General features: G+C 39.0%; 1 protein-coding gene across 1 annotated transcript in view; it reads right to left on the bottom strand.

Moving 5' to 3' along the window:
* Positions 1-24,180, bottom strand: part of NDST4 (N-deacetylase and N-sulfotransferase 4) — a 277,966-nt gene that overhangs the window by 27,816 nt on the left and 225,970 nt on the right. The window contains exon 6 of the mRNA NM_001192673.1: positions 13,318-13,500. Coding sequence (NP_001179602.1) covers positions 13,318-13,500 — 183 coding nt within the window. The remainder of the gene's footprint in view (positions 1-13,317; positions 13,501-24,180) is intronic.

Raw genomic sequence — 24,180 nt, 5'->3', positions numbered from 1 at the left:
TCTGACAAGCTGGGGAGACAGTACTGCCTTGGCCAAATAGAAGCCACTTGACAGGAAGTCATGCATCCCTTGCCACTTTCCAGAGATGGCCCGTGTCCAGTGATTGACTGATTCAGGGCTGTGACAGCCTGACCAGCTTGCTTCAAGGTCAGACAATTTGTATGATTAGCTCTCTCCCTGCAGATCCAGTCGAGGCCTGACTTTTCTAAGACTGCATCGTGCTCTGCTTTTTCCTGTTCCACATTTTCCCTTATAAGCTTTTCCTGAAAGTGTTTCCTCGACAAATCATTGAACCAGATCCCTATCACAGAACTGATGCATTTTCCATCACCATCTTTCACTGGAACAAGAGTGCAGTGTAATACAAAAATGCCAGTCATGTATGCAATCTGTGGGAATTCGCCTCACAAAAGGTTCTCCTATACATCTTGAATATCTTGATGAATTCATCTATAGAAACTGTGATCAAGTAGTTGATTACAAGCCAATAAGCGCAACAGGTCTTATCTATCTTACATAACAACTGATTGCAGAAAATAGAAACACTAGTAAAAATAAAATAAATTTGTGTCACAATATGAATTACTGCACTGCATGCTTCAAAAAGAACATTTCACCGCAGGAAAAAAAAAAAAAAGATTCTGGATGAAGTAACCGGTTGCTTTTGATATAGATTGTTTATATGTTGGCACAATCTTTTTGTCTCATGGTGAATCGTCAACAAATACTTCAAACCTATTCATGGGCCTCTGCTTGCAGTGCAGGAGACCCAGGTTTGATCCCTTGGTCGGGAAGATCCCCTGGAGGAGGGAATGGCTACCCACTCTAGTATTCTTGCCTGGAAAATTCCGTGGACACAGAGGAGCCTGGTGGGCTATAGTCTATGGGGTTGCAAAGTGTCAGACAGGACTGAGAAACTGGCACTGGTAACAAATGCCAACACCAACCGAAGCTTCCGTTCTGCTGTATTCACTATTATAGATATACTCATACCCGCATGTGAATCTTTGAATTATTTATATTTCTGGGCAACACTTTTATTTTTTTCCTACAATGCAGGGTCAAAATCTTGCCAGTTCTTCTCATTGAAGCTAATATCTGTCATAAATCATTCCTATTTACTTTGGTGGGGCAGCAGAGCTCCGTAGTTAAGCGTGTGAGCTCAGGAGGCTTGTGTCTTAAGCAATTTCCCCAAACTCTCTGGACTTCAGGTTTCTTATCCATTAAATCATGATTAATATTGTTTACCTTGCACAGTTATTGAGAACATTAAATGAGTTAATATATTAAACAACATTAAATTGTGCTCTATAAAAAAATGTGCTTACTCTGTGGGCTCAGTCGCTCAGTCGTGTTCAACTCTTTGCAACCCCCTGGACTGCAACCTGCCAAGCTCCACTGTCCATGGGATTTTCCAGGCAAGAATACTGAACCAGGTTGCCATTTCCTACTTCAGGGGAATTTGCCCAATCCAGGGATCAAACCCTCGTTTATTATGTCTCCTGCATTGGCAGGCAGGTTCTTTACCACTAGCACCACCTGGGAAGTTTATTCTGTGATCTCCCATAAACTCTTTTTTTCCCCTTTGTTCAGATTAGTTAGGCAACTGAAGCAGCAGAAAGAGATTACACTTGCTGATGGACTGGTTTATTGCAGATATTCATCCTGAGATCTGACTTCCTGGTCCTTGTCAGAAGCACCAGCAACTAAGGTGACTGCCCCTTCTCAGAGTTGGATGGCTAGATTCCTGGGATGCATGAGATATAGGCAAACTTGAAGCTACGGACTCTTCTATCATATGATCCAAAGACTCCTATATAATCCTAATTCAGTCATGGATATTATTTTTTTTCACACTTATTATACTTAAAGTGCTTCCAAGGTGGTGCCATGGTAAAGAATGCACTTGCCAATGCAGGAGACAGAGGACTCACAGGTTCGATCCCTGGGTTGGGAAGACCCCCTGGAGAAGGAAATGGTAACTCACTCCAGTATGCTTGCCTGAAAAATTACATGGACAGAGGAGCCTGGTAGGCTATAGTCCATGGGGTCACAGAATCAGACTGAGTGACTGAGCATGCACACAATATAAATAATCCCTTGATCCCTCTAAATTTGAATCTAGAAATATTGTAACATCTTGCCAGTGTGCCAGTGTGCCAGTGTGTTAGGAGCTCAGTTGTCCAACTCTGTGACCCCGTGGACTGTAGCCAGCCAGGCTCCTCTGTCCATGGAACTCTCCAGGCAAGAATACTCTCCAGGGGTGGGTTGCCATTCCCTTCTCCAAGGAATCTTCCCAATCCAGGGATCGAACTCATATCTCCTGCTTTGCAGGCAGATTCTTTACCTTCTGAGCCACGAGGAAAGCCCACCTTAGCACCAGGTAATTTTATTTTATAGTTTACTCCCATCAGTGTAATTTCCTGGGAAAGTACAACTAAAATAACTAGTGTCTTTGTCTGCCAAAATGAATGTTTATCCACGTTCTGTGTGTGAGAGTCAAACTCTTTCTTAGTCTTACATTATCAATCTGCCTTTTTCTCTGAGAGTTTTGTTTCACCAGTTTTGCATGCAGAAATTTGAATGGCAAAGCTGTGTATATTGTGATAAAGAAGAAAAGAGGTTTAGTCAAACATACAGAACCAAGAGAGGTCTCACAAAAGATTTTGACTTTCAACAGTGGCACTGAAAAAATCAATCAGTTTGCTCATCCACTTTGTAAGAAAACCATTTGAGATAATGAACTGAACACCTATTCTGAGATTTGTTCTTTGTTGAGTTATATATGGTGAAATGCAATAAGAATAGGCAATTGACACTGCTTTCCTATTGCTTAATATCTAAAATATAGTAGAAAACTAAATTTCTTTGCAAATGATGCAGTTAAATGATAATACGAGGAAAATAAAGATTAAATTCTATAGTGATAATATGAATAAATAGCAAGAAATAGCTTCTGGTGCCACCATGAAGAACATCATCAGTGACTGAAATTTTTGTGGGTGTTTGAGAAGTAAAATATCTACACAGTTTATATTACAATAGTTTTCAAACATGTATCAAAGCCTGCCTATGCTTATACCAAATGTTTATGGTGCCCATCCTATCACAGTTAATCAACCATTCAGTCCATAATTATCAAGCAACTCTTATGTATTAGAGTGCAGCAATAAAGAAGACAGAGGTCTCCTCTTCAGAGAACTTACATTCTAGTTGAATATAATTATTGGAAATATAACCAACTATTAGTATGCATGTTACATACTGTGACTAGAAACACACACTTAAAGTAAATAATTCTGGGTACTGAAATGCAGTGAAGGAAACATGACAGGAAGCTCTTACAAAGAAACAGAAATGGGAGGAAGTGCTTTGGCTCTAGTCATCAGGGAAGGCGTCTGGCTTGGGGTGATACGTGAGTTGAGCCCTGAATGACAACAAGTGCTAAAATAATGAAGTGGATGAGTCGCAGTAGCCAAATAGCAAGAATATCCCAAAATAGGATAAGAAGAGAGTCTGGGGGAGAATGGGTACATGTATGTGTATGCTGAGTCCCTTTGCTGTTCAGCTGAAACTACCATAGCGCTGTTAATCGGTTATACTCCAACACAACATTAAAAGCTTTTTAAAAAATAAATTAAAATAAAATAACATTGTTTAAAAGCCATCTGAGTAAGCAGTAAATGTATCTAGATTATGTTTAAATATAATAAAATGTGAAGAAAAAATATCCAGAAAGAAACTGAATTAGGATTATATAGGAGTCGTTGCATCATTTGGTAGAATAGCCTATAGCTTCAAGTTTGCCTGAAGAAACTCCAAGCTGTTTCCTTATCAGGTATATTTCTGTCCCAAATGTTTTTATTATTAATTCAATTTATACTACTTCAGTTTTCCTGTAGGTATTTTATAACTGGTGGCATTTGTATACATTGGTCTGGACAGACTTTATTTCTAACTGCATTCCTTCTGTGTTAGACCATTTTAGGCCTACTGGGATGCCCACATTTCTTCTTTCATCTCTTTTCTTGGTATGTTCCTTCTTGTCTCTGTTAATCACAGCTTTAATAACAGGATGTTTGCATTTCCTATTTTATATTCTGAAAATGTTTGTTTAGACTTTTCCTACTCTGACTCTCCTTTTATTGTCTGAATAACAGCTAACATAATTTCTAACTTTTATTGATCACCGTCTATATTCCAGGCACTTGCTTGATATAGATTATTTCTAATCCTCAAAGCAACCTGGCAAGACAGATATTATTATCCCTTCTTTATAGCTGAGGAAGCTGAGATGCAAGGTGTTTTATTTAGGTCTTGCTGAAGGTGACACGGGACATTAGTTTCAGATTTTAAATCCAAAGCTGGGGTTGTCTCTGCTGTTAAATTGCACGTGTGTGTGTGTGTATGAGAGAAGGGATGCAGGGGGAGAAGATTCTACAGTGATTATAAGAAAAGGGGTTCATTTGCATGCACTTTCTCATACTTTGTCCCATTGTTATTGTTTTAATTCTAAAGATCAGAAACTTATAAAGCAATTATATCCCTGAGTGTTCCCTACATATCTGAAACTGTTACACACTGTAATTTTCTGTTTTTAGTATGTAGCATGATAGGTATGCTGAAACTTTGGAAAAATACTCAGTTAAAGCTGCTTTAGGCAGTGTATATGATAACAGTGCCAGCATAGTGAAAATGCATGCAACTATCTCTCACACAGGTAAACGGGATACAGGTAGCTTTTGTACATGGAATATACGATGAGGTGAGGCAGATTTACTTTTTGGTAGATATAGGTAGAGTGGACACGAGATTCCCTGAGATGATTAACCAGACTTAGAAAGGGCAGTAATTCTGATGAAATCATGTTACTAAGAAGGGTATGAGCACTCAGATTTTCCCTCTCTAATTAAGTAAAAATTTCAAATTTACTATCAACCTAGAGACACATACTTTAAAAAAGTCACACCACTGTCCTGATCCTGAAATTCATGTTTTATAGAATGATGAAAATAACTTTTGCTCTCATTAGATCTGGTTATTCCAACCTACCTGCCTTTTCTTTACCAACAATTTGTTCTGTTCACCGCTTCTCCATACCCTTCCCTGAGAAGGACACCATGGAACTATCAATCGGACTGATTATCCTGTCTCAGGTCATGTGTCTTTTCCAGATAACTAGGAGATCTCTAGACCTTAATAGCTGAAACATTAAAATTGCCCAGTGCTCATGGTAGAAGGATTATTTTGTTAATTAGAAACATTTCCAGGTTATTGGTTTTCTCTCCATTCCCTATGCTTGCTTTCTGCTATTCTGACCTCACTGTTTAAAGGAGAATGCTACGAAAGGTGTTTCTGTTTTTCAAGTTCTTCAGCTTCCGCCCATCTTGGTGTGTTGTTTTAAATTTTATTCTGCTTACTAAACTTTGCCACGCGCACATCTTTAAAGAAAATTCTTTTCCAAGTCTGCATCATACGAGCTGGTGACTTTCAATGTTTTGTCTCTCAAAGTCATTTAAGCCTAATACAATCCACGTACACTGATGAAGAATTTTAATAGGTTAGGGATATGTATCCTCAGTGCTTCAGTCAGCAAATCCTTATGGAGAAACTCTGAGACGCACACCATCTTTGCAAAGACTCCATTCTACCTGCACATCACATAAGCCGGGGAGTCCATCAGCTCCTTGGAAGAGATTTTCCTTTCTGTGTGCACTGATCCATAATGAATGCCTTCTCCACAGAACTCCTGTGTAATAGTCTGATTCTTATTCAGAGAACTTTTCTACCAAAGCACTCGGATTCGTGCCTGCATGCTAAATTGCTTCAGTTGTGTCTGACTCTTTGGGCCCTATGGACTCATAGGCCCGCCACTGGAGTGGGTTGCCATACCCTCCTCCAGAGGATTTTCCTGACCCAGGGATCGAACCCAGGCAGGTTCTTTACCACTAGCACTATCTGGGAGTCCAGTCTGATTTACAAAGGTGCATAAACGCCCGCCTCTGGGGGTGAGATTGGTGAAAGAGGCCTGCGGTTCATGTGTGGATCACGGTAATAGTGCAAAAGAATTGCTTTAAGCACAAAATACCTCTGATTTATCCTAAACACCTAAGCTACTCACCATATTACACCATCTTTATTCAATAAATTCACACTATTTGTATTTTCCCATGAAATATTCTCAAAAGCACAGTTGAGCCCAGGGGGAAGTGACAAGTTTACTCTGTAGCTCTGAGTATCTTCAAACATGACTGTACACTCTTGCATATAATGCCTTATATTATTATTTATGGCTTTATGAATATACTATCAGGGAATCTGGATAATCAACTCAATGAAAGAAACTGTATTTTAAACTCTTATTAATAGGTTGGTCTCATATAATGTTTCCCTAGTAGTATGTTAAAAGTTATCAGACATTTCTGTAGGGCATACACAAAAAAATTCAGTTTTTATTGTTATACTTGGATTAAGGATTCAAAATAGTTATCTGATGATGATTTTGATTCGTCAAGTATGAAAGTATTATAATTTTTTTTTCTTTTGCTATCTGCAAGTAGTTTTTCCATGATGAAACCTTAGTAAGGTACTTGTGTGGAGAATTTGACACCTGACAAGATTGTATTTGCAACTGATTGACAGGAAAAAAAAATCCATGACTTATGTCACCATATCTGGATGTCAGACTGTCTGACAGCCTTGTATGCTCAAAAGAATGAAATGGTACATGGTAAACCAAAGAACTAAAATACTAAAAGAATTAAAATCATGAGGAATTACCTGAGTATTTGGGAAGAATTTCTGAAAGGTTTAAATACTATTCGGAATTAAGAAGAGAAATGTAGTGCTGTAACACGTAAATCCACATGGTGATTAGGAAAAATGTATCAGATGGTGTTGAAGTCTGGCCTCTGCTCTGAGTGTGAAGTGATAAAAGTGTTCTGGCTATTTTACCGGAAAGGCTAAAAGATGAATAAAGGGAAGTGAAGACTATGAAATTATAGAACCGTTATTTCCCCAGCTATGGGGATAATTACTTATATCAGAGTTCCTTTAATCTCAGGGTCTCACCCACAAACAATTTCTAACACTTTTTCTTTTAAGATCTCACTTTTTCCCCCCATAGCCATGAAGCTACTCAGGGCTTCCCTCTTTCATATCTAGATTATTACCTAACTCCAGCTCCTCCTTGTTCTCATTTGTCAACGAAAACAAACAAACAAAAACTTCTGCTATGATCTTTTTTGGCCAACACTTAAAAAAGTATTTCCCTCTCATCTTCAGAACACACTTGTTGCCTATCAAACCCAAATTACTCTGACAGCTCACAAAGCTTTCCTGACTGGCTTGCGCGTGCTCCTCAAGGTCATGTCCTATGCCTACTCTTACCAAGAAACAAGTGTGCCACCGTTATTGCTGTTTTGCACACAAAAACACACACCCTCTGTGTTTGCTGATACATTTGTGACACTTTAATGACAGTAGCTATGGTACTATCAGAGAAGGCAATGGCACCCCACTCCAGTACTCTTGCCTGGAAAATCCCATGGACAGAGGAGCCTGGTAGGCTGCAGTCCATGGGGTCGCTAAGAGTCGGACACAACTGAGCGACTTCACTTTCACTTTTCACTTTCACGCATTGGAGAAGGAAATGGCAACCCACTCCAGTGTTCTTGCCTGGAGAATCCCAGGGACGGGGGAGCCTGGCGGGCTGCCGTCTATGGGGTCGCACAGAGTTGGACACGACTGAAGTGACTTAGCAGCATGGTACTATGCTAGGTTCTAGATTACGAACATCTTACCCCTTAAGGTTTGCATGAGCCGGTATATGACAAGCACAAGTGTCTGCAATACCATATGGTAAATGCAATACTAGAGTCATAAATGAGGTATAGACTGAACAAAAAGGAGGAAAATATGAAGACAAATTTATGATGTCATTTTGTTCACATAACCAGGAGCTATAATGGTTTGTAAATTCCATGAAGGCAAAGACCTTTCTTTTTATTATACAGGTATTTCAAAAGCATTGTTTGCATAAATTCTCACTGAGTACTCCATCCTGTGCTTCTGAAGTCACAAGGTATTCCTGTTATTTCGTTCTACATAGACAGTCAATGATAGAAGTATATTTATTATTCTAAACATAAAACTACCATCTTGGTGTGGTTGGGACTAAACTGGAGTTCCAGGAATAATAAGGCAACTTGAGCTTCAGTTCTGACTTGTCCCTAATAAGTCAAGTAACTTAGAACAAGACATTGCACCTCCTCAGGTGTCTAAAATGAATAGGTTGAGCTAGATGCCCCACTGCCTCTTGCTGTTACAATCCTTAATTCTCCGTGTCAGCACCAACTTATAGAATCTACAGTGTTTGTATCACTAGACCATGTGATTTGTTTATGTCATAGACATTCAGATTTCAACATTTCTAAGCGGGAGTTAGATGATTTCCCAGCGAGAATCTACCAAGGTGTTAATTCCCTAAGGTTACCACCCTGTGGCTTTGTTCCCCTGTTTCTTTACTTTTAGAGACACTGGCCTGGAAAGAGAGGAGCTGCAGCTCTTTGAGCATTCCCTTGGTCACACAGGCGAGCAGGAATCCACATCACGCTTGGCACATTTATTGATAGTGAGACCCTGGAGTGACTGACTGGAGATAGAGACTGAGCTAACCTGACAGCCTGAGAGCTTAAAAGCATCGATTAGTGAATGTGCAATGATCTGACCTTCCAACTGCCTCCATGTTGGGGTTTGGGTTTCTATAATGGGAGTTAAAAAAAAAAAAAAAAAGAGGAAACCTTATTCCTTTATGCTTTATAGTGATTATTCCACCCAAACAAAAAGGGACATGAACTAATAGAAATCCATGAGTATAATTTTAGGCATCTTACATGCCAGGGACTGCACTGAGGCGGATGTACTCTAGGGATCGAGTTCCTTGTGTGCTCAGTACATATCTCATATTAAACAACTTCAAAAGAATCCACTTCCAGTGAAGGGAGAACATTCTGCGTTGTACTTTCCCTGCTGGCCATTGGCAGATATTCATATTGCACTTTTTAATTAGGTGACAAAGAAGTTTTCACATATCCATTAGTTGGTGCTAATGAAAATCTACATAAGGAACCAACGGAAATTAAATAGCTGTTAAGATTATCATTTTGCACATTTTCTTTTTATTTGTGACAATAAAAAAGCATGAACTGAAAATCTAAGAAAATATAACAGTTGACTTTTTAAAAGTAAAATACACTAAATAAAAAGGCATGTTTATATTAAATATAATACAGTATCTGCAACATTTAGAGAATGTATAGTACTGCTGCTGCTGCTGCTAAGTCGCTTCAGTCGTGTCCGACTCTGTGCGACCCCATAGACGGCAGCCCACCAGGCTCCCCTGTCCCTGGGATTCTTCAGGCAAGAACACTGGAGTGGGTTGCCATTTCCTTCTCCAATGCAGGAAAGTGAAAAGTGAAAGTGAAGTCGCTCAGTCGTGTCCGACTCTTAGCGACCCCATGGACTGCAGCCCACCAGGCTCTTCCATCCATGGGATTTTCCAGGCAAGAGTACCGGAGTGGGGTGCCATTGCCTTCTCCGGTATAGTAGTGACAGAGATACATAATATTAATTGATCTTATCTCTGTAGGGTTGTCATGAATGGACTGTAAAACCTTTAATTAGTGTTGGTTATGCTTATGTGTGGGGCTTCCTTTGTGGCTCAGGTAGTAAAGAATCTGCCTGCAATGCAGGAAACCTGGGTTCAATCCCTGGAGAAGGGAATGGCTTCCCACTCCACTTCTTGCCTGGAACATTCCATGGACAGAGTAATGTGACAGGCTACAATCCACGGGGTTACAAAGAGTCAGACATGATTGAGCAACACTTTCAATTTCAAGATTATATATATTTTGTAAAATTAAATTGATGCTGTTCAAAGGACACAATGATAATGCTTATAGCTGTTTTGTTTGCTTGCTATTATAAACAGGAAATGAGAAGAAGAGAAAACCACCATAGAAAGGAAATCAAAAGTATTATGCCCTTTATCTTCACTAGATCATTTGCAGTTTTCTGGCTTCCCTGGTGGCTCAGATGGTAAAGTGTCTGCCTGCAATGCGGAAGACCTGGATTCAATCCATGGGTCAGGAATATCTTCCTGGAGAAGGAAATGGCAACCCACTCCAGTACTCTTGCCTGGAAAATTCCATGGATGGAGGAGCCTTGTAGGCTACAGCCCATGGGGTTACAAAGAGTTGGACATGACTGAGCAACTTCACTAGTTCACTGGATATCCTTTATGACTGGAAAAGTTTTGCTTCAATGAGTCTATGGTTCTCAGAATCTCATATATGTGAATATTTCCCTGTTCAACTTAACTGTATTTCTGTTTACTAGTTCTTGTTTTCTTTCTTAAATACATTTGGGAACATATGGAATGTTAGTTAATAAGAAATGTTTACAACTTCATTTTTCAGTTGAAAGTAACCATATAAATAGTATAATTCATGTGTTAAAGCAGGAGACTTTTAGTAAACATTTACTGTTGAGTATTATTTAAATAGTCTTATAATAAGCTATGTTTTCATAATAGAAATATGAACGAAAACAGCAACTTAAATTTGTGATCTGATGCCTTTTCTGATTAATTATATCATTTATTAAGAACTCCCTAGGAATTTACCTGTATGATGCTATTCAAAATTATAACAGTCACACTCACAAATGTCTTTTTTTGTGTGTGTATGCATATGTTTTCATGTCTTCCAAAGTGATGCAGTTCTCTAAGGAATAACACTGTTTTCTTTTTCTAATTTTCATTTATACCCCTATTCATCTAGCACAGTATTTCATATCTAACATTTGATCATTAAATTTAAAACCATCATATTGACCAAATCTTATTGGAGCTGATGTGTTTTTGATTATGCTCATTTCCAAAGAAAACAAGTACCGTCTCTAAGATGGAAAACTATCAGTGAACACAATTATTTATTTTTAAAACTCATATAGCATTAAGATGTATAAATTTTTCATTTAAAAAGCATTTTTTTTTCCCTCTGAAGATAGTAGAGTTTGGGGTCACTGACTCATTTTTAGATCATCTATGACCTTTGTTAAGTTGGCTACTTTTTATTGTTCCTGTACCATGAATTATAGATATCTTATAAATAAAAATATGTGAGAAAAGAATTGATTTACTATCAATGATTTGTCAAGTTTATACATATGTGAGCACTTTTAACTACCATTTATGGGACACAAGGTTTTGCCTTTATGAAATTCAACATCTATGTAGTATGACTACACACATTATAAAAACTATGTTTTTACTTATCTGTCTGCTTAACATATACACCAAACTGCTGAATAAATTATTAAAATAAAGTATGACTTACAGTAGCTGTTTTAAAACAGATTTTAAAATATGTAACGGTCAATAAAAATAACAAGAAAATGTTCTATTGACTTCGAGAGAAAGCACTGCATTTTATTCTTCTTTGAATTTTCTAGAGCAATTAGCCTTGCCTTATACATAGGAGATGCTCAATAAACATATGGGGGATTTTTTTTTTTTTTTACCATATAGACACAGAAGGGCATGTAACATGAATTATGGAATAAAGAGAAACACAAGAAAGGGAGAGGAAATGGTAAAAAGTGTGTTTCACAGTGATTTCTCATTAATGAGGACGCTACTCCTCTACTGATTACTTAGCAGGGGACCATCTGATCTGCTCTCTGCAGTCAGCTTATTGATTGTGTGGGTCAATGTAATCTGATGCATAAAGAACCAAGAAAGTAGAAGGTAGCATTTTCCTAGATAAATGGTAAGAAGCAGCTAGTTTACATTTTCATGCCCTGAGGCTCAGTGGCTCCCACAAAAAGTTGAATTAAAACTGACAATTCTTTATCAATAGATAGAATCTGTATGGGCTTCAAGCAAAACTTGCCTTTCCTTTTCTATTTAGACTATCTGTGTTGTACACGTACATATCAAGGTCTAGTTATAGGCATTTAGATTATGGTGGCCCTTGATTTCTGTCTTCCTAGACATGTACTCTGTGTGGTCAGATGCTCAGTTGTGATCGACTCTTTGCAACGCTATCCATGGACTGCCTACCAGGCTCCTCTGTCCATGGGATTTTCCCAGCAACAATGCTGGAGTGGGTTGCCCTTTCCTCCTCCAGGGATCTTCCCAACCCAGGGATCAGCCCATGTCTCCTGTGGCGCCTGCATTGCAGACAGGTTCTTTTCTGCTGAGCCACTTGGGAAGCCCGTCTTCTTAGATGATGGGTCCTGCCCCAGAACCACAGAACCAAGGTCATCTCCAAAGCTGACTACGCCCCTTTGTAACTGTTACCAAAAGCCCCCTGGTAATCACTAACAAGCTCCCTGACTCCCAGTTAGGCAAAGATGCCCACTCCAGTAAACACACTATAGCACCCCAACCAATCACCTAATGCAAACCATCCAGCAAGAATTTCCTTTGTCCTGAGGCTATAAAAATTGGCTATTAACTCACAAAAATGGTTGACTCTCCCAGGCCTGTCAGGAGGTGTTGGCCCACTGCGCTCGCAGTGCCCACTTTATCTCTGCTGTTTTTTCTTGATAAACTTCCTCCTTTCTGAAATGTTCTATGTCTGGAAATTCTTTTCCAACCTGCACTCGGACTGCTTCAACACTAGCTGCTGCTAAGCTACTAAGTCGCTTCAGTCGTGTCTGACTCTCTGCGACTCCATAGACGGCTTCCTACCAGGCTCCCCCGTCCCTGGGATTCTCCAGGCAAGAACACTGGAGTGGGTTGCCATTTCCTTCTCCAATGCATGAGAGTGAAAAGTGAAAGGGAAGTCGCTTAGTTGTGTCCGACTCAGCGACCTCATGGACTATAGCCCACCAGGCTCCTTTGTCCATGGGATTTTCCAGGCAAGAGTACTGGAGTGGGGTGCCATTGCCTTCTCCGCAACACTAGCTACCTAACACCTAACTGTTTTCCTGCTAGTCAGTGGCCATGGTAAATGCAAGTCAAAACGATTAGCTCTGAGAAAATACCAACAATGAAACAATATCCTCTAGGCAAAACTTCCAAACCAACTGACTAACAAACAAAACCCCAGAAAAACAGACCCCAAATGCAAATACTTGATCCACAAAACAAATATAAAGCATTATTGAAGAGAATACAACTACTGGATAAAAAAGAAGTTTGTGCTGAATGCCAGCTATAGTATTTCCAGCTGAGTTCCCAACATCAATTCAACACTCACAAATTGCTAGGTTTTTTCTTTCACCCCAGGAGAGAATGTTCAGTGTTACCTGCCAGAGAGGATCTTTTTGCTCAGGGAAGAGCTCAAAGTACTTGTGCGCTAGTTGCACTGGAGGCAGAGTTTGCAATTTCAGGTTGGTCCAGCTCTGAACGAAGTTGGCCAGGTTCACAAAGGTGTACAACCCTAGGCGGTCATTCCCATAGTTTGACAAATGGGTCATGAAAATGCTGATCTGAAAAATAAAAATGACCAGAAATATCATATGCATATGCTCAAAAGTGGCATGGAAGCTCTAAGAAGAACTTCACCTAAACGTGGAATTTTATAAGAAGTACAATTATCATTTTAGGTGGTATTAGGGACTGAATCATAGTCCCACCCTCCACATTCACATGTTGAAACTGTAACTCCCAATGTGACTGTATTCAGAGGTAGGTTCTTTAGGGAGGTAATTCAGCTTAAATGCAGTCATAAGGATCCTAGATTGATGGTCTGGTGATCTTAAAAGAAAACAAATACCACAGTGCATTCCCCCTCTCTCTCTCCTTTTCTCTCTGTCTCTCCCTTTCGCTCCCTCCCTCCTGCAATGCACAGAAGAGAGGCCAATTGGGAACACAGCCAGAAAGTGGCTGTCTTTAAGTCAGGAAGAAACTGAATTTTCTGGCACCTCCATCATAGACTTATAACCTCAAAAACTGAGAAAATAAATGTATGTTGTTTAAACCACCCAGTCCGTAATCTCTTGTTATGGCAGTTTGCAAGCTAAAGCTGGAACTTCAGTACTTTGGCCACCTCATGTGAAGAGTTGACTCACTGGAAAAGACTCTGATGCTGAGAGGGATTGGGGGCAGGAGGAGAAGGGGATGACAGAGGATGAGATGGCTGGATGGCATCACCAACTCAATGGATGTGAGTTTGAGTGAACTCCGGGAGTTGGTGATGGACATGGAGGCCTGGCGTGCTGCAGTTCATGGGGTCGCAAAGAGTCGGACACTACTGAGAGACAGAACTGAACTGAACTGAACTGAATACTGGTAGAAAGTCACACATCTGATTTCTATTTCAAAGTCACTCTTAAACTCACTCTAAAAATAAAAATTGAAATTGGAATAAGCCAACCTCATTGTTCATTAAAGGTATAGTGTTACTTTACATATTAGCTTTTTCCTCATTGTGGAATCAACACTATCAAATTCAATAATCTAATAACTTCCAGACTAGCAAAGAACCAGAATCATACCAGTTTTAAAATTAAACAATTGTTTCAGAACTTTTTTAGTCTATATATGTATATGGGTTGAAATGAAATCGAACTTAAGAATCCTTGTCTTTTTGTGGGTCTAATGAGGAATTTTACTGCAATAAAGAAACTGTTGATGTTTGCACACCCACTGATTGCCTTTAGCCAACTACTCTTCCATACTTATTACTTTTTTATAACTTTTCTTTCCTCAGGATTAACTTTAAATATATGGCAGCATTTGGGTATTGTGGATCAGAGTCTAGGAAAAAGTATAAATCTAGATTGATTGCTCTTGAGAGAGCAACAAAAATTCGAATGTGATTAAAAATATAATCTTATATACAACTCATCAAGGATTGCAGCTGGAATGAAAAAAATAATACCAAATAAAAGAGAACTTGAATAATCTTTGTCTAAACTGAAGAAATTACAAATGCAACTCATTAAAAAGGGAGCTCATCATTTCTACCATAGACAATACTTGTGCTTGTTCCTCAACCTCATATACACATATAAGAATTTTAAAAATACATTTTATTATTTACTATTTACATATATATTTTGGAACAATGAATACAATTATTTCATTAACTTCATGAGAAAAGTAAGAGTAATATCATGTAGGGAAGACATCTTTCACCTTAAAAATAGTAGAGCTTTATTGGGTTACTATCTAAAATATGAATTACTGTCTAACTCAATGAAACTATGAACCATGCCACGTAGGGCCACCCAAGACTGATGGGTATTGGTGGAGAGGTCTGACAAAATGTGGTCCACTGGAGAAGGGAATGGCAAACCACTTCAGCATTCTTTCCTTGAGAACCCCATGAATAGTATGGAAAGGCAAAAAGATGACACTGCAAGATAAACTCCCCAGGTCGGTAGGTGCCCAATATGCTATTGGAGAAACAGCTCCAGAAAGAATGAAAAGGCTAAGCCAAAGCCAAAGCAAAGCCTAGTTGTGGATGTGACTGATGATAGAAGTAAAGTCTGATGCTGTAAAGAACAATATTGCATAGGAACCTGGAATGTTATGTCCATGAATCAAGGCGAATTGGAAGTGGTCAAACAGGGGATGGCAAGAGTGAACATTGACATTTCAGGAATCAGTGAACTAAAATTGACCAAAATGGGTGAATTTAATTCAGATGATCATTATATTTACTACTGTGGACAAGAATCCCTTAGAAGAAATGGATTAGCCCTCATAGTCAACAAAAGAGTCCACAATGCAGTACTTGGGTGCAATCTCAAAAACAATAGAATGATCTCTGTTTGTTTTCAAGGCAAACAATTCAATATCATAGTAATCCAAGTCTATACCCCAATCACTAATGCCAAAGAAGTTGAAGTTGAATGGTTCAGTGAAGACCTACAAGACCTTCTAGAATTAACACCAAAAAAGATGTCAACTGATATTAAGAAGAGGTGGCAAGAATACACAGAAGAACTATACATAAAAGATCTTCATGACCAAGATAACCATGATGGTGTGATCACTCACCTAGAGCCAGACATCTTGGAATGTGAAGTCTACTTAGGAAGGTCACTACAAACAAAGCTAGTGGAGGGGATGGAATTCTAGTTGAGCTATTTCAAATTCTAAAAGATGATGCTGTTGCACTCAGTATGCCAGCAAATTTGCACTCAAAAGATTAAGTGTCACGCTCATTATGCCAGCAAATTTGGAAAACTCAGCAGTGGCCACAAGACTAGAAAAGGTCAGTTTTCATTCCAATTCCAAGGAAAGGCAATGCCAAAACTTGTTCAAAGTACCGCACAATTGCACTCATCCCACACACTAGCAAAACAATGCTCAAAATTCTCCAAGCTAGACTTCAACACTACATGAACTGAGAGCTTCCAGATGTTTGAGCTGAATTTTGAAAAGGTAGAGGAATCAGAGATCAAATTGCCAACGTTCGTTGCATCATAGAAAAACCAAGATAATTCCAGAAAAACATCTACTTCTGCTTCACTGACTGTGTCATAGCCTTTGACTGTCTGGATCACAACAAACTGTGGAAAATTCATCAGACCACCTTACCTGCCTCCTGAGAAATCTGTATTCAGGTCAAGAAGCAACAGTTAAAACAGGACATGGAACAATAGACTGGTTCCAAATTGAAAAAGGAGAACGTCAAACCTGTGTATTGTCACCTTGCTTATTTGACTTACATGCAGAGTACATCATGCGAAATGCTGGGCCTGATGAAGCATAAGCTGGAATCAAGATTGCCGGGAGAAATATCAATAACCTGAGATATGCAGATGACACCACACTTACGGCAGAAAGTGAAGAAGAACTGAAGAACCTTCTGATGAAAATGAAAGAGGCAAGTAAAAACCTGGCTTGTAGCTCAGCATTCAAAAAACTAAGCAAAAGAGACACTGATGTATAGAACAGTCTTATGGACTCTGTGGGAGAGGGAGAGGGTGGGAAGATTTGGGAGAATGACATTGTAACATGTAAAATATCATGTAAGAAACGAGTTGCCAGTCCAGGTTCGATGCACGATACTGGATGCTTGGGGCTGGTGCACTGGGACGACCCAGAGGGATGGTATGGGGAGGGAGGAGGGAGGAGGGTTCAGGATGGGGAACACATGTATACCTGTGGTGGATTCATTTTGATGTTTGGCAAAACTAATACAATTATGTAAAGTTTAAAAATAAAATAAAATTAAAACCAAAAAAAAAAAAAAAACTAAGATCATAGCATCTGGTCCCATCACTTCATGGTAAATAGATTGGGAAACAATGGAAACAGTGAGAGACTTTACATTTTGGGGCTCCAAAATCATTGCAGGTAGTGACTGCAGCCGTGAAATTAAAAGATGCTTACTCCTTGGAAGAAAAGCTATGACCAACCTAGACAGCATATTCAAAAGCAGAGACATTACTTTGCCAACAAAAGTCCATCTAGTCAAAGCTATGGTTTTTTCAGTAGTCATGTATGGATGTGAGAGTTGGACCATAAAGAAACCTGAGTACTGAAGAATTAATGCTTTTGAACTGTGGTGTTGGGAAGACTCTTGAGAGTTCCTTGGACAGCAAGGAGATCCAACTAGTCAATTCTAAAGGAAATCAGTCCTGAATATACTTTGGAAGGACTGATGTTGAAGCTGAAGCTCCAATAGTTTGGCCACCTGATGCAAAGAGCTGACTCATTAGAAAGATCCTGATGCTGGGAAAGATTGAAGGTAAAAGGAGAAGGGGACTACAGAACATGGTTGGTTGGCATCACTGGCTTGATGGACATGAGTTTGAACAAGCTCTGGGAGCTGTTGATGGACAGTGAAGCCTGGCATGCTGCAGTCCATGAGGTCACAAAGAGTTGGACAGAACTGCACACGTGAACTGAACTGACTGATCTAAAGTATATGAAGAATTCAAACAACAACAAAAAAACACCACAAAAGTCCAAACAACTCACTTAAAAAATGGACAGTGGGTCTAAATAGACATGATTTTTGGAAGAAGACTTATAGATAGCCAAGAAGCACATGAAAGAATGCTTTACATCATTATTGCTGCTGCTGCTGATGCTAAATCACTTTAGTTGTGTCCAACTCTGTGTGACCCCATAGACGGCAGCCCACCAGGCTCCCCTGTCCCTGGGATTCTCCAGGCAAGAACACTGGAGTGGGTTGCCATTGCATGAAAGTAAAAAGTGAAAGTGAAGTCGCTCAGTCGTGTCAGACTCTTAGCGACCCCGTGGACTGCAGCCTACAAGGCTCCGCCGTCCATGGGATTTTCCAGGCAAGAGTACTGGATTGGGTGCCATTGCCTTCTCCTTACATCATTATTCAGTTCAGTTCAGTCGCTCAGTCGTGTCCGACTCTTTGCAACCCCATGAACCGCAGCACGCCAGGCCTCTCTGTCCATCACCAACTTCCGGAGTTCACTGAGACTTATGTCCATCGAGTCAGTGATGCCATCCAGCCATCTCATCCTCTGTCGTCCTCTTCTCCTCCTGCCCCCAATCCCTCCCAGCATCAGAGTCTTTTCCAATGAGTCAGTTCTTCATATAAGGTGGCCAAAGTACTGGAGTTTCAGCTTTAGCATCATTCCTTCCAAAGAAATCCCAGGGCTGAACTCCTTCAGAATGGACTGGTTGGATCTACTTGCAGTCCAAGGAACCCTCAAGAGTCTTCTTCAACACCACAGTTCAAAAGCATCAATTCTTCGGCGCTCAGCTTTCTTCACAGTCCAACTCTCACATCCATACTAGACGGACCTTTGTGGCAAAGTAATGTCTCTGCTTTTGAATATGCTATCTAGGTTGGTCATAACTTTCCTTCCAAGGAGTAAGCGTCTTTTAATTTCATGGCTGCAGTCACCATCTGCAGTGATTTTGGAGCCCAGAAAAACAAAGTCTGACACTGTTTCCACTGTTTCCCCATCTATTTCCCATGAAGTGATGGGACCAGATGCTGTGGTCTTCGTTTTCTGAATGTTGAGTTTTAAGCCAACTTTTTCACTCTCCTCTTTCACCTTCATCAAGAGGCTTTTTAGTTCCTCTTCACTTTCTGCCATAAGGGTGGTGTCATCTGCATATCTGAGGTTATTTGTATTCCAGCTTGTCCTTCTTCCAGCCCAGCATTTCTCATGATGTACTCTGCATATAAGTTAAATAAGCAGGGTGACAATATATAGCCTTAACGTATTCCTTTTCCTATTTGGATCCAGTCTGTTGTTCCACGTCCAGTTCTAACTGTTGCTTCCTGACCTGCATACAGATTTCTCAAGAGGCAGGTCTGGTGGTCTGGTATTCCCATTTCCTTCATAATTTTCCACAGTTTATTGTGATCCACATAGTCAAAGGCTTTGGCATGGTCAATAAAGCAGAAATAGATGTTTTTCTAGAACTCTCTTGCTTTTTCCATGATCCAGCAGATGTTGGCAATTTGGTCTCTGGTTCCTCTGCCTTTTCTAAAACCAGCTTGAACATCTGGAAGTTCATGGTTCACATATTGCTGAGCCTGGCTTGGAGAATTTTGAGCATTACTTTACTAGCCTGTGAGATGAATGCAACTGTGTGGTAGTTTGAGCATTCTTTGGCATTGCCTTTCTTTGGGATTGGGATGAAAACTGACCTTTTCCAGTCCTGTGGCCACTGCTGAGTTTTCCAAATTTGCTGGCATATTGAGTGCAGCACTTTCACAGCATCATCTTTCAGGATTTGAAATAGGTCATCTTTCAGGATTTGAAATTCTATCACCTCCACTAGCTTTGTTCATAGTGATGCTTTCTAAGGCCCACTTGACTTCACATTCCAGGATGTCCGGCTCTAGGTCAGTGATCACACCATCATGATTATCTGGGTCATGAAAATCTTTTTTGTACATTTTTTCTGTGTATTCTTGCCACCTCTTCTTAATATCTTCTGCTTCTGTTAGGTCCATACCATTTCTGTCCTTTATTGAGCCCATCTTTGCATGAAATGTTCCCTTGGTATCTCTAATTTTCTTGAAGAGATCTCTAGTCATTATTAGGGACACGCAAATCAAAACCACAGTAAGATATCATCTCAAACCTGTCAGAATGACTATTATAAAAAAAGACAACAAATAACAAGTGTTGGATAGGATGTGGAGAAAAGAGAATCCTCATGCTATATTGCTAAGAATGTAAACTGGTGCAGGTACTGTGAGAAACACTATGGAGGGTCTTCAAAAAATTAAAAAGATAACTAACATAATCCAGCAATTCTACTCTGGGGTATGTATATGATGAAAATGAAAGCACAGTTTAGAAAAGATACATGCACGCCTATCTTTTTTGCAGTGTTATCTATAATAGCCAAGATATGGTAGCAACCTGAATGCTGATCATTAGATGAATGGATAAAGAAGATGCTATATATATATATATATATAGTAACACATATATATTATGGAATATTACTTAGCCATAAAAGAAATGAAATCTTTCCATTTGTGATATGGATGGACTTAGGGGGTATTATATTGACTGAAATAAGTCAGACAGGAAAAGACAAATGCTGTATGATTTCACTTACACGTGGAATCTAAAACACAAAACAAATGAACAAACATAACAAAACAGAAACAAGGGTCACAGATATACAAAACAAGCAGGTGGTGGCCAGAGAAAAGGGGGCTCAGGGGGAAGAGAAATAAGTGAGGGAGATGAGAAGGTACAAACTTCTAGTTGCAAAATCAATGACTCATGAAATATACAGTGTGGGGAATATAGTGAATAAATATGTAATACCTTTGTATGGTGGTAGATAGTAACTAGACATATTGTGGTGGTCATTTAAAAATGTATAGAAATATAAGATATTATACATGTTTCAATGCCGTTCTCCCAAATCATCCCACCCTCTCCCTCTCCAATTCAAATAAGTAAATTTATATTAAAAAATTTTTTAAAAAGCAAAAAAAAATGTATGGAAATAATGAATCACTATGTTGTATACCAGAAACTAAGATAGTGTGGTACATCAATTATATGTCAAAAACAAACAAATATAAAATCTCACAGAAAAAGAGATCAGATTTATGGCAACCAGAGGTGAGGGGGTGGGAAAAGGGAGGAGGGAGTGGATGAAGTTAGTCAAAAAGGTATAAACTTCCAGTTACAAGATAAATAACTACAAAGGATATAATGTACAACATGCTAAATACAATTAACACTTCTGTATGTTATGCATGAAACTTGTAAAGAGAGTAAATTATAAGTTCTCATCATGAGGAGAAAATATTTCTTTTCTAATTTCTTTAATTTTGTGTCTATATAAAATAATGGATAGTCACTAAAATTATTGTGGTAATCATTATATGTATATATATATACATGTATATATAATGTATGCTAAGTCAAGTCATTGTGCTGTACACCTTGAACTTAAACAATGCAGTATGGCAATCATATCTCAATAAAACTAGAAAAAAATAGAGCTTTAGCTTGCCCAAGAATTAAGAAAAAAGCACTCTGGTAAGGTAGTATAAGCTGTAAGTCAAAGGTATCAGATTCATGGAATGCCCTTTACTAGAAGGCTGAAAAGGATCTTCTGAGGACTGCTCACTAAGCTGGTTAAAGATACTCCTCATCATGGCTGAAGGTAGGGAGGAGAGTGGATGAACTTGGACTATTTTCCTCAAAATCCTGAATTACATAAAATATCACCATCAAGTATATAACACTTACTATGTGTTAGGCATAACTCTAAGCCCTTTACATGTATGAAATGATTAAGTCCTCACCACAGTCTTATAAGGCAGGTATGGTTATTGTCCCCTTCAAGAGATGAAGAAACCGCTGCTGCTGCTGCTGCTAAGTCACTTCAGTCATGTCCGACTCTGTGAGACCCCATAGAAGGCAGCCCACCAGGCTCCCCCGTCCCTGGGATTCTCCAGGCAAGAACACTGGAGTGGGTTGCCATTTCCTTCTCCAATGCATGAAGGTGAAAAGTGAAAGTGAAGTCGCTCAGCCATGTCCGACTCTTAGCAACCCCATGGACTGAGGCATAGTTAAATAATTTGTTCAGGTCCCTTATTCAACGGCAGAGCAGAATTTAAAACCTAGGGAAAGCTGATACATGATACACCCCAAACCTTCACCTAAACAGTTTTATGTATAGAGTTTGACATCCATCATTGCTTTACTTTTGCCTTTTGAAAATAAAAGACCAAAATATGAAGAAAGTAGAAAATCTAGGTATTATCTTGGCAACATAAAGGTTTTCTTTTTTAACTCAGAATGACAACAGAACATAAATTATTTTTGGACTCACATGATTATTTTTAAGACAACAAATTATAGTATTTGAAAAGAATTTTACAGATAGGCTACAAATTTATCTTTGAAGGCAGTATTACACCTATCATATTTTCAGTCCATTTCTACTCGCCCCCCAACTCCCCGGGGTGTATTCAAAGCTTTTTATTTTAAAGGTCAGAAGAGAGAAAAACCATTTTAAAGAATATTCTTTACAAAGCTTGTTTAGATAGAAATTCAAATTAAATCCCTCAAATGTTAGTTGATATAATGATTTTGAGATTCATGTGGAATCATTTGAACAGGTTCAGGGTCTTTACATTGGTCAAACTCTCTCTCACTTTTAAGCTCATTTTTTTTCCCCCAAATAGAAAGTGCCCTCTTGGCAGGACTTAATTATAGATTTTTTAGAACATAACATAGTATCACTAGTTGATGACCATATAATTGCAATTGCTGTCATGAAAACGTCTTTGTAATCACCACAAAATAATACGCATTTGATCCCAATAAGTGTACATTTATCTCATGTCACTACTCTAATTAAGAAATAAGACAGTATAAGTAGAATTGTCCAGGATAATTATAGTTCCTCAGGACTGAAATTATTATGAAAAACCAGGCTGCAGGCAAATGTCTGAAGAAATATTATAAGGTCCTAGAAATCTCCCACCTGCCCTCTAGCACTGTTATTTTAAAATGGAATTTTAAGGCACCTGTCATCTAAAATCCAACGAAACCATAAATAAAAAAATACTACTTGGAGAATATGGTAAAAATTATTTTTATATCATGAGCAGATGTATACTATAGAGTGGGCATTGCCATAGTGCTCTTAAAAGATTTTGTGGCCTACTAATTTTGTCGTTTATCCAGAATTTCCTTAGGAGAACAAGTTGTGCTTTCTGAAGGAAGTAAAACACGGACGCAAGGTAAATGGAAAATGCACATTTGGAAGAAAGCAGTCTGGAGACACTGTGTGGTTCTAAGCTGAGGCACGCCTCTGCATTTAAATGTCCCATTGCTGAGAAAAAAGGCGAGCAACCTGGCCGCAACAGTTCCAATAGCTGTGTACCAGGCAGCATGCGTGCATGTTTTACTGGTTAGAAATAAATTAGTGCTGGTACATGGTCAACTGACTGCACTTTAAGAAGAAAAATTCAGTAAGCACAGCTGAACTGTGCATATATGAGTTGCTAAAAGTGCCTGTTGAGCAGACAGAACATTTTAGTTTTAGGATTTCTGGCCACATGTCTTGTTTATTAAAAAAAAAAAAAACTATTCAAAGCATGGAGGAAGAGTAAGACAAATTAATATTGGATGTTTTCAGAAGCATAAATAAGGAATGTCAAAAGAAATTCAGTATAAAATAGCTGTAAATAAATTTTTACAGACATAATATATTGCTACTATTTTTTACATGACAGTATATGTTCACCACAGTTTCCCTGATGGTTCAGTGGTAAAAAAATCTGCCTGCCAATGCAGGGGATGTGAGTTTGATCCCTGGGTCAGGAAGATCCCCTGGAGGAGATGGCAACATACTCCAGTAATTTTGCCTGGGAAATCCCATGGACAGAGCAGCCTGGAGGGCTATAGTCCATGGGGAGTCGGACACAACTTTGCAACTAAACAATATGTTCCTCCACTTATCCTGTGCTTTTATTCTGATTGTTATTTCCTTAAGGATATAGTAAATATACTCCTGCCCAATACTTCCCAAAGCATCATCTAGAAAAGGTATGACTGTGATACATGCTGCAAATGGTTTACAAATGCAGACCAACTGGACCTGGAAATACTGTAGCTCAGAGATTTGCGTAGCACTTTACCATTCATAGACATCATGTTCAACGGATGAGATTAAGAATGAGATATCCAATGCTAATGTCAGTAGGCCCCCTGTTGGCAAAGCTT

Source organism: Bos taurus, chromosome 6 (assembly GCF_002263795.3).
Source record: "Bos taurus isolate L1 Dominette 01449 registration number 42190680 breed Hereford chromosome 6, ARS-UCD2.0, whole genome shotgun sequence".
NCBI classification, from domain to species: Eukaryota; Metazoa; Chordata; class Mammalia; order Artiodactyla; family Bovidae; genus Bos; species Bos taurus.
This window is presented reverse-complemented; position numbering and strand designations above follow the sequence as displayed.